This window comes from Cannabis sativa, chromosome 4 (assembly GCF_029168945.1).
Source record: "Cannabis sativa cultivar Pink pepper isolate KNU-18-1 chromosome 4, ASM2916894v1, whole genome shotgun sequence".
Classification (NCBI taxonomy): Eukaryota; Viridiplantae; Streptophyta; class Magnoliopsida; order Rosales; family Cannabaceae; genus Cannabis; species Cannabis sativa.
The window spans coordinates 70,685,412-70,697,822 of NC_083604.1; the positions used below are offsets into that span (position 1 = coordinate 70,685,412).

The 12,411-nt window shown below is 35.1% G+C and overlaps 1 protein-coding gene across 1 annotated transcript; it reads left to right on the plus strand.

Moving 5' to 3' along the window:
- The first annotated feature begins 597 nt into the window (after positions 1-597).
- On the plus strand, positions 598-1,587 carry LOC133037124 (uncharacterized). The gene has a single exon (XM_061113947.1). It carries the CDS (start codon positions 598-600, stop codon positions 1,585-1,587), a length of 990 nt encoding a protein of 329 aa, XP_060969930.1.
- Positions 1,588-12,411: the final 10,824 nt, after the last annotated feature.

The window sequence follows — 12,411 nt, forward strand, 5'->3', positions numbered from 1 at the left end:
ATGCAAGTCCAAATCGGATGGTGGTATGGGTTTTCGGTCTTTTGTTCACTTCAACCAAGCTTTATTGGCCAAACAAGCTTGGAGGCTCCTTCAACAACCGGACTCTCTTCTTGGTAGGCTTCTTAAAAGCAGATATTTTTCTCAAAATGGTTTCCTTGATGCTCCTTTGGGTCATTCGCCTTCCTACACATGGCAAGGAATTCATTGGGGCCGAGAGCTTCTTATCAAAGGCCTTCGTTGGAAGATTGGCGATGGTAGAACGATCCTCACTGGTTTTGATCCATGGATTCCAGGACATACTTCCTTCCTTCCAATTCACTTCTCCGGACCTACTAATAGTGTTGTTGCCAATTTCATTACTGAGGAACGGCAATGGAATGTCCCTCTTCTGCAGCAGTGTTTTTCTTCTCTTGATGTGGACTAAATATTAACTATACCTCTTAGCTTCTTCACCAGCAGTGACACTTTAATTTGGCATAATCACCATTCGGGCCAATATACTGTCAGCACAGGCTATCATTTAGCAGCTGCAATTGATGATGTTGACCACGGTTCTACCTCAACAAATGCCTCATCATGGTGGAATTTTTTCGGTCTATGCAACTTCCTCCAAAAGTTAAAATTTTCGCTTGGAAAGCGATAAATGATGCACTCCCAGTTGCAACATCATTGGTTAAACGGAAGGTAATAACAGATGCCACCTGCTCTGTCTGTCAACAAGCGTGGGAATCGATTGGACATGCTCTTTTCACTTGTACGTATGCTCGTGCAGTTTGGAGGCACTCTGGATTGTTGTTTGATTGGCGTCTTTCTTCTGCAACGTACAAAGGTGATTATATATGCCATCTTTCCACAATATACTCCAAACCTGAAATGGAACAAATTATGTGCACTCTTTGGGCTATTTGGACTGAACGCAATCAAGTGGTGCATAATAAAAAAGCTAAACTAGCACAAGCCACAGCCAGCTTTGCATTGACTTACTTGAACAACTACAAATCTGCCCAGTCCAAATACCAACCGGCTGCTTCTTCAGATTTTTCAAACCAGCAGCTTCAGCAACATCTTTTGCCGACTGTTCGACCACCTGCTGCTCCCCCGTGGCAGCCTCCTCCTGCTGGTGCTTTCAAGTTAAACGTCGATGCGGCTGTTGACACCTCCAAAAATGTCACGGGTGTTGGTGCTGTCATTCGCGCATCTTCGGGATCGGTTATAGCTGCACTCTCCAAGCAGTTAGTGGGCAATTTCAAGTCTCATGAAATGGAAGCTTTGGCTCTTTTTCATAGTTTAAACTGGGCTTTACAACAACAATTGCCTTTGTCCCAAGTTGAAACCGATGCTCTCATGGTGGCTACAGCTTTGCAAGCTCCCTTCAATTCAAAGTCTGCTTTTAATGATATACTTGTAGACATCTCTTGTCTTTTGTCCTTTTTCCCAAATGTAACTGTATCACATGTCAAACGCACTGCCAATCAGGCGGCTCATGGTTTGGCAAAGTTTGCATTAGGGGTGGATGAGACATGTTATTGGTTTGAGGATATCCCTCATCCTATTTACTCTGTTATTGTAGATGAACTCTTTGTTTAATTTATAATAACAAGTATTTTCACTCAAAAAAAAAAAAAGGGCATCAACAGATGCCCAATAGCCCATGAATAAGGTCCAGTTCACCCTCCCAACAATCCCATCACAATTACACGCGTCCCTCCTCCAGCACTTCAATCTTTGGGTGATGGTCCGGTCCCACTTAAATATTATTCAAACAAGTCATTAAATAATTCTCTACACGTTATTCAATAAAAGTTTTGTACAATTAATTTTTTTTAACTTGTTATGATCCATTTTATTTCCGTATATCATGAGGACAAAACACTAAGTCCTACTATAGAAACTCCCTAGTCCCTATATTTATATATACTTGATTCAAATTTAAATATACCGAAATATAAAAAATCAGAAAAAGATTCAATTCTTAATTTTTTTTTAATTTTTTTTGGGTATTTCACAGTAAAACTTTTAGTTACTAATGATACTAATAATATACTAACTACTTATTTTTTTATAAAGAAAATATATATTTTTTTAATAATTTTGTCCATTGATTACTTTTATATATATAATTTAAATTATTGGATGAATATTTTTATTTTACCCCAGAGTGTGACTAAGTGAAGAAGTGTGCAGACTTTTCTTATGGGGTTCTAATAGAAACATGTCTAAACTTCACTTTGCAAGTTGGGATAAAGTTTTCCCTCCTAAGTCTTACAGTGGCATTGGGATCAAGAAAAAGTCAGATTAGAATAGAGCCATATTGGCCAAGTACATGTGGGCTTTAACTAAAAAGACTGATGTTCTTTGGGTTAAGTGCATCAATTCTGTCTATTTGAAGTAGGGGGACTTTTAGGAGTTCCGGTTAAAGCAAGATTCAAGCTGGTATTGGAAGAAGTTGTGTAATTTGAGGAAGGTTTTTAGCAAGAGCTCTGTTATGGCCACTGAAGTTTGAGGCAAATTTAGGTCTTCAAAGTTATATAATAGTACCCTTGTTCAAACTCAGGTCGCGTAACATATGAATGTCTAGAACTGACTAAGCCTTCTCAAACACAGATTTGTGCTTTGGCAAGTAGTGAATGGCCAGCTTCTCACAAGAGATCTTCTAGCTCAGATTAATATGAGCTTGCCTTCTCTGTTATGTCCTGTTTGTGAATTAATGCATGAGGCTCGTTAATCGTGATCATTTGTTCTTTACTTTTCCTCTGACCAAGCTTGTCTCCAATCAGTTGTTCACTTAGCTTAGTTTCAAGGCTTGGCAAGAAGACTATGCTAGCTGAAAAACTTGACTGAATCGTAAAAGGAGGGGCATGCTAGGGAGCATTATCATAGCAGTGGCTGCTATTTTTGTCCATAATATTTTGCTCAATCGAAACAAGTGTTTTTTTTTTCTATTTTAATTATAAATGTGAATATTTTTTTTTTATTTGATTAAGTTTTTTTCAAATCTAATTTAATATTTAAAATTAATTATAATACTATCATAAATTATTAAAGTATAATAAATTATTAAATTTATAAAAAAAAAAAATTAAAAAAAGCCGTTTACTAGCGCGGAATTGTGCCGGAAAAACGTACCCAACCATAAAAAAATATGTCGGGTAAGCCTTTTGTTAGCGCATAAGTGCGTTAGCATAACTAATTCCCGTCATAATCCAATTGGCGGGTAAAAATCTGTGCCGATAAAACCTTTACTCGTCAATTGAAAAAAATATGCGAACTTTTTATCGACGCAGATACTATTGCATATCTACATTGACAAAAGTAATTATTTTTCCCTTCAATGGGCGAATTTAGGAACTTTTTTACACTAGCATTTGGTTTTTTCTCGGCGCAACTACTAATTGTGTCGAAAAAAACTCTTTTACCGACCGAGAATAGTAGACACGTTTTATCGGCGCACTTATGTGCTGACCAAAGTATGCTGGTGCATTGTGCCTGCTTTTACCGGTATAAATATGCGCCGACAAAAGTGATATTTCTTGTAATGGAAAGAGAGAGGGAAAGAGAGAGATAGAGAGGGAGTTAGTGGGAAGAGAGAGGAATATTAAAATAAAAAATTATTTTTTTATTTTTTAATAGTTTTATAATTTTAAATTATGTTTTGTAATTCAAAATAATTTTTTAAAAATATTTTTCATAAATTTTAAATAATAATATTTACTAATCTAAATGTGCCACATGTATAAGAATGTACACATCAACCGTCTATATTGGCATTTAACTATGATAAATGAATAATGCTTAAATTTGTTAGCGGTTTAGAAATTTAGAAGATTTTACTACTAAAATTAAAATTTGAAGGGTTAAATGAAATGTATTACAGAATAGGATTAGTTTTATTTTGTTATTTTCTGTTTTGTTTTGTCAGAGTTAGTTACAGTTGTGACTGTTGTAACAACTCTTCCAACTATTTTCTCTATAGCCTATAAATAAAGATCATGAGTTCATTTTATGGCTCAAGCTTTTGCAAGACTTTGTAACTAAATACTTTTTTTTGTGTTCATTGATAACCTTGTATTGATAAGCTTTTACATGATATCAGATTGCCATCGACATTGTTAGTCTTCCATGGATCCTGATGCTCTTGAAAATCTCTCAACTCATCTCTCACGGTCAAATTGGATCGAACAAACTTTCTTGTGTGGAAATCGCAAGTTCACTACAAGAAAAACTGTTTTTAATAAGACCAAAAAAGTGTTATCATAATATACGATAACACTTTTTAATGTGTTAAGACCGACTATGTTATCGTAAGTCAGAGCATTTTGCATAACACTTTTGATTAGTTATAGAAATGTGTTATTGTATGACCAACCATAACACATTTTCTATGTTATTTGAATGAGAAGATAAGTGTTTCACTACGTCATTTATAGTTTATTATATAACACATTTCATCACTTATAAAATACTATTACGAGGAAAGATATAATAACATTTTTTTAGTATTATTTTAATTTCTAAAAAATGTTAAATTTTAATTATATTTTTGTTTATACAATACAAATTATTTATTTGTAACTTACTATTTTTTTTTTCATTTTTTACTTTTTTATACATATTATAATCATAATCATTAAACAACTCAAAGCATAAATAAAAATTTATTAAGTACTCAAATATAATTACAACATTAGTTTACTTGTTTAGGCTTACAAAATAATTTATAATCAATTTAAATTTCAACATCACCAACTATAAAATAAAAAAAAATGTGTACAAAGTGCAATACACTCTTTACTTCTGCAGACCATAACTTCAATTGTTATATAGTATTGTTCCACGTCTTCAAAATCTCATTCCCAATTCTATAAACCACCCTTAGAATGAAAGCATGCTCTGCTCCACTGATCTTTTCCAATATTTGGTTGTATGTTTTCCTTTTTGCCTTAGGTATGAACTGAGTAATCGTAAACTAACCAAATTAATGACATCACAAGAACCTACAACAGAAGGGATTACAAGATAGAAAACAAGAGCAGCTGCAAAAAAATAAAATGTAATTTTAGACATAGTTCAAGATATCAATAGAACAACAAATTTAGCATAGCAAGCTATCGAAAGAGCCAGAACCAGACCCTACAACAAAGTTGTAAACAGAATTAGGCCCTACAAGTAAAGAGCAATAGTAAATCTACATGCAAATAGTACATACAATAAATTAAAATTTGGATTATCTATCTAATACCTTTCACTTAATCTTTAATGATAAATAGAAAGATATTTGCAATAAATAAAAGTTGTTTGCTTTTCATGTAAATTAGAGAGAGAGAGAGAGGTGAACAGAACGCGACATATGGTTGCAACTAAAAGAATTACATATAGTACTTAAAAAAAATAAAAAATAAATAAAGATGAAGTAAATTTTTGAAAGAGAAGATGAAGTAAATTACTACACACTATGAACACACATATAGCACTTATATGGTATTGCACTTGTTTATTATTGCCATTATTATGAAAATTTGGTAATTAAACTTTGAAAATAACAAATGATGTACAAACTTGACTAAAAGACTAATAAAATAATGTTTTCTTCTTTACATATTAGGCTTAGTAGAGTAGTTAATTGGCATATCTATTTTTCAGTATATTTTTTTGGGAAACGAATTCTGAAAAATAATGACCAAAATATATCTCTGTTCAATAGTCTCTTCTTGTAAAATAATAAAATGATTTTCCAATCTATTTCACTATAAGTAGATTAGCTAGTTCATTTCAGTAGACTTGGAAAAATGCAGAAAAATATAAAGAAGGGAAAAACCTTAAGTAAATACTCTGTCACAGACGGAAGAAAGAAAATATGGCAAGTGTCACACAAGTGTAAGACCACAAAAACAAACCAAGAACAAATAATCACAAGGAAAAGACTAGGACTAGTAATGTGGGGTTTAGAACACTTAAACAACTAACTAACTGCCTTGACATGTGTCCTAACTAACCTACTGCTATAAATAGAAAACATTACAACTAAGAGAGAGAGAGAGAGAGAGTTGGGGAGGGTGATACACAAAGAAGAATGAGAGCTTTATTGAGATGAATTCTCTTCAAGTTTGGGGTGTTACAAGGTTGTTCAGGTTCAAGATTTCGACTGCCTTTAGTGAGCTCATTTTGTAACTGGTGTGAATCACCATTAGTGTGCTTTGTGTTCTTGATTCTCCATTGTTGTAAGTTGTAATCTTTGCCATTCAATAATAAAATCATCACAACCAATAGAGTTGTTTCTACCCAGGGATTAGGTCTAAGTTTTATCCAAAACTTGTGACTGAACCTCGTTATTTCTTGCTACCAATTTACTTTCTAGTTTATAGTTTCTAGTTTAATGTTCTAAGCCTATTTTCTTTCTTGCATTGTGTTCTTGTTTGTGCTTGAGTGCACAACAAATTGTATCAGAGCACTAGGGAGATCAGGGATCAAATTTAAGAAACATTTGCAAGAAAATCAAGATTGATGCAAGATGGCTTCTACCAAATTCGAGGTGGACAAATTCACAGGCACTAATGACTTCAGTTTGTGGAGAATTAAAATGAAAGCTTTTCTTGTTCATCAGGGGATTTCAAAGGCTTTGGATGATGAAGCTATGAAGGAGATAGATGACAACAAGAGGAAAGCGAAGATTGAAACTAAGGCTCACAGTGCCATACTTCTCAATCTTAGAGATGAAGTCTTGAGCGAAGTGTCAAGTGAAGAAAAGGCTCTTGGATTATGGAATAAATTGGCTATCATTTACATGAAAAGATCTCTGGCCAATAAATTGTATCTCAAGAAGAAGTTTGTATACTCTTAGAATGGATGAATCCAAGGAGCTTCGAAGACATCTTGATGATTAAAACAAGATTATTCTTGATCTGAATAATCTTGGAGTATAGATTGAAGAAAAGGACCAAGCAATTATCCTACTTAGTTCATTGCCAAAACTGTATGAAAACTTTGTTGACACCATCTTATATGGAAAGGACACCTTGACAATGACAGAAGTCAAGGCTGCATTGTGTTCATAAGAGATTCAAAGGAAGGATGATCGAGCAAATAACAGTGGTGATGGTTTGTTCATTGCAAAAGGAAGATTTCAAAAGAAAGACTACAAGGGGCACAAGAATTCTTACAGCAATAACAAAGACAAGAGTGACAGGTTCAAACCAAAGGCTGTAACAGGTAAATAATGTTATTATTGTAAAAAAGAAGGTCACTTTTGTGATGATTGTTTGGCAATTAAGGCAAAACTGAAAATTTAGAAAATCGTGGAAAGAATGGAGAAGCTGACATAGAAGATGGCTATGAATCAGTTGTGGTTCTTGTTGTGTCTAGTTGCACATCTGATGGGGCCTGGATCTTAGATTCAGGATGCTCTTTCCACATGACACCCAACAAAGAACTATTCAGTTCTTTTTTAGATGATCATGGAGGTACTATTTTACTTGGTAATAACAGAGCTTGTGAAGTGAAGGGGATTGGTTTAGTAGAAATGCAGATGCATGATGGTGTTTCCAGGGTTGTGCAACATGTGAGATATGTGCCAGATTTGAAGAGAAACCTGTTATCCATTGGAATGTTTGACAAAAATGGATATGCAGTCAAGATTGAAGATGGAATGCTCAGAATTTTTAAAGGTTCAAAAGTTATGATTAAAGGGATCTTGAACAATAGACTCTATTACCTTGATGGTAAAATAGTGGTTCGAAATGCAACACCAGCAGTGAGTTAAAGTTCTGAGGTGAGTACAAAGTTGTGGCACTTAAGGTTAGGACATGTTAGTCAAAGGGGTCTAGGTGAGCTCAACAGACAATGTATATTCAAGGGTGGCTTTAAGAGCACACTTGAATTTTGTGAAGAATGTGTTCTTGGTAAGAGTTGCAGGGTTAAGTTTGGAAAAGGAGAACATCATACAACTGAGAAACTGGCCTATGTTCACTCAGATTTATGGGGTCCTTCTAAGGTGGAAACAATTGGTGGGGCTAGTTACTGCATAAGCATCATAGATGACTATAGTAGAAATGTGTGGGTCATCTACTCAAAAGCAACATTTGTCAATTGGAGGACATTACTGGAGAACCAAATTGGCAAGAAATTGAAGGTGCTAAGAACAGATAATGGCCTTGAATATTGCTCAAATTTGTTCAAAGATTTCTGTGCCAGATAAGGGATAATGAGACACAAGATAGTGATCAAAACCCCACAACAAAATGGCTTGGCTGAGAGGATGAATAGGACACTACTTGAAAGAGTGAGGTGTTTACTACTTGGTGCTGGTCTAGAAAGAAAATTTTGGGGTGAAGCACTCAAAACTGTCTGCTATCTTCTTAATAGATGTCCATCTGTTGCAAACAAGTTCAAAACTCCACAAGAAATGTGGACAAGGCATGTTCCCAAACTTGATCACCTTAGAGTGTTTGGGTGCACTGCCTATGCAAACATAAAACAGGATAAGGTGCAACCAAGAGCATTGAAGTGCATGTTTCTTGGTTATCCTAATGGAGTTAAAGGCTATAAATTATGGTGTTTGGAACCTGGTTTCAAGAAATGCATCATAAGTATAGATGTTGTCTTCAAAGAGGATGAAATGGCAATGAAAACCAAAGCTCTCAATGATATACAACCTGCTATACCAGTTCAAAGTCTGCAACTTGAGGTGGACCAACCTGACACTCAAATTGCAAAAGAGAATTCTGAAACCAGTGCAAAAACTGATACACATGAAGGTACAACTGATTTAAGCACCTATCAACTTGCTAGAGACAGGGTGAGAAGAGAAACTAGACCACCAGGCAAGTTTGGATATGTTAATTTCATAGCATATGCATTGATCACTGCAGAGGAATTAGAATCTTCAGAACCAACTAGCTACCTTGAGGCTACTACATGCAGAAACAGGTTAAAATGGCTGAAAGCTATTGATGAAGAGATGACTTCACTTAAGAAGAATAAAACATGGATAGTGGTTAAGAAGCCTGAAGGAAAGAAATTGGTAGGCTGCAAATGGATTTTTAAACAGAAGGAAGGCATTCCTGGTGTTGAACCAATCAAGTTCAAGGCAAGACTAGTAGCAAAAGGGTTCACTCAGCAAGAAGGAGTGGATTTTAATGAGATTTTTTCTCTAGCTTTCAACCAAACTTCAATTAGGGTCATGATGGCAAAAGCTGCTAAAGAAGAACTGCATATTCAGCAAATGGATGTAAGGACTGCCTTCTTACATGGGAACCTTGATGAGGAAATATACATGCAACTTCCAGAAGGGTATTTAAGCAAGTATCCTAATCAGGCTTGTTTACTTAAGAAATCTCTCTATGGTAAAAAGCAAGCACCTAGGCAATGAAATTTAAGATTTGATGAATACATGAAGAAAATAGGGTATGTGAAAAGCAACTATGATCCATGCATCTATTACAATGATCAGATTTACCTATTGTTATATGTTGATGATATTCTGATATTTGGTAAAGAGAAATCAGAGATAAACAAGCTTAAATTGCAACTCAGTCAAGAGTTTTAAATGAAAGACCTTGGTAATGCAAAGAAAATACTTGGAATTGACATTCAAAGACCCTCATCAAATGTTATAATTCTGTCTCAAAAGAACTACCTGCAGAAAGTGTTAAATAAGTTTGGAATGGACAGCTCCAAAATTGTTTCAACTCCTCTTGCTCAGCATTTTAAATTGTCTAGTTCCCAAGCACCAACAACAGATGCAGAGAAAGAGAAAATGAGTAAAATTCCCTATGCTAGTTGTGTAGGGAGTTCGATGTACTCAATGGTTTGTACAAGGCCTAATTTAGCTCATGCCATGAGCATGACAAGTAAGTTTGTTGCTAATCTAAGAAATGCTCACCGGACTGCTTTGAAATGGGTGATGAGGTATATAAAAGGTACATTGAACACTGGTTTAACCTATGATGGCATTAGAAAATTCAAGGAATTGGGGACTGCTTATGTTGATTCAAATTATGCAGGTTGTTTAGACGCTAGAAAGTCATTAACAGGGTTTGTATTCAATGTCTATGGGGGCTATGTTAGTTGGAAATCTAACCTACAAAAGGTTGTTGCACTATCTTCTATAGAGGCAGAATGCATAGCTGCAACAGAGGGCATTAAAGAAGCAATTTGGCTCAAGGGATTGACATGTGAGCTCAACATTAACTCAAAGGATGTCACTGTGCACTGTGATAATCAAAGTGCACTACATCTCATGAAAAGTCCCATGTTTCATGAGAGGACTAAACATATTGACATCAAGATGCACTTTATTATAGATGTGATTCAATCCCAAATAGTCTCCGTAAGGAAGATCAATACTCATGATAATCCTGCTGATGCTTTTACAAAAAGTTTGACTAAAGACAACTTTAGACTTTGTCTTGACTTGCTCACCATCAACTCAAACTAGAGTCTCATATTGAAATTCACATTCATTGGACATTGGATTCAGTTCTATTGGTTACTATTATGGCTTGGATTACCATGTTGTTAAAGTTTACTAAACCAGGTGGATATTGTGGGGTTTAGAACACTTAAACAACTAACTAACTACCTTGACAGTTGGCAGTTATTTCGATTAGTGTGTGTCCTAACTAACCTACTGCTATAAATAGAAAACATTACAACTAATAGAAAGAGAGAGATCAAATTGGTGAGGGTGATACACAAAGAAGAATGAGAGCTTTATTGAGAGAGATCAAATTGTTTCAAAGGGATACTCTCAAACACCTGGTATAGACTACAATGAGACATTCAGTCCAGTTGTCAAACCAACAACAGTTCGACTTCTTCTCACACTTGCAGTATCCCTCTAATGGCCGGTTCAGCAACTTGATGTTTCTAATGCATCTCTTAATGGGACACTCAATGAAACTGTTTACATGCAACAACCTCCTGGCTTTGTGGATCCTACAAAACCTACTCATGTTTGTCTCCTACACAAGGCCCTCTATGGCCTCAAACAAGCCCCATGTGCATGGAATGACAAGCTCAAACAAACACTCTGCCAGAAAGGATTTTCTCCTTCAAAGTCTGACAACTCTCTCTTTGTTCATGGATCTGGTTCTGAAGTGATCTATCTATTAGTTTATGTCGATGACATACTAATTACAGGACCTAATCATGTGCTCATAAACAAGTTAATAACTGATCTCAACACTGAATTTTCTGTCAAAAATCTTGGTGCTTTGCACTATTTTTTAGGGGTCAAAGTTCACAGGAAAGCATCTGGTATGCATCTCTCTTAGACTAAATATATCTTTGAACTATTAACAGAGCTTCACATGGATGGTGCAAAGGTTAGTCCATCTCCAACAAGCTTTGTTCATCAATTATCTCTTATCAATGGTGAGCCATTTTCAGATTAAAGTCTGTATCGAAGTACACTTGGGGCACTTCAATACTTAACTTTAATAAGGTCTGACATTGCCTTCATTATCAACAAGTTAAATCAATTCATCCATTCTCCCACCACCATTCACTAAGAGGCATGTAAAAGATTATTTCGATATCTCAAAGGCTCTATCAATGAAGGACTTCTCATAAAGCCTGCCATTCGACTGCGTTTACAAGCATACTTCGATGCCGATTAGGCTAGTTGCCCTGATGATCGTCGCTCCACTGGTGGATATTGTAACGCCCCGATTTCCCGAGACGTAACACTAGCTAGTCCGTTAAAAACCATTTAAGATAAAGACAATAAAAGACTTCTTTAATGAAAAATAACTAAACATGAGATCTCATTATTTTTAAAACAAAACATTTATTTATTCATAACCTTAAAATATAAAGCTTTACAAAAACTATTTGAATCATAATCTTTAATGAAATATTTTTAAACCAAAACATCGTGATAATCCCCTAACATGTAATCCACGCCTCGAGCCTGCCATCCTCACTGTTTAGTTTTGTCTTTACCTGCACACAGAGTACCCGTGAGCTAACGCCCAGTAAGAAGAGCTATGTAGGACATAACCCCCCAAACTAGATAACATAGTCATAAGTATAATAATATCACAACATCAAATCAATTCATACCATACTTGCATACATATAACAACATGTCATATCACATATTATTCTCACATATAATACAACATCATATCACAGTGTAATCTTAATGCATGCTATACTCACACACATAACACATAGTATCTTATCGCACATTGTCCTCACATACGATAATCTACTCCCACTCATGTTGATCAGACATGGAGTGTAACTTGCCCTGCCTTGTGTTGGGTTTTATGCCCTAAATAAAACTCCATTTCAATGTAATCCATTTTATTCAACATCAATAAAGAAACAGAAGTATTTTTCATTCATTTGTGTATGTTTTGGTTCATCTTATCAATTGCTTCTCTATTTTATTTATAAATTCATCTGAAA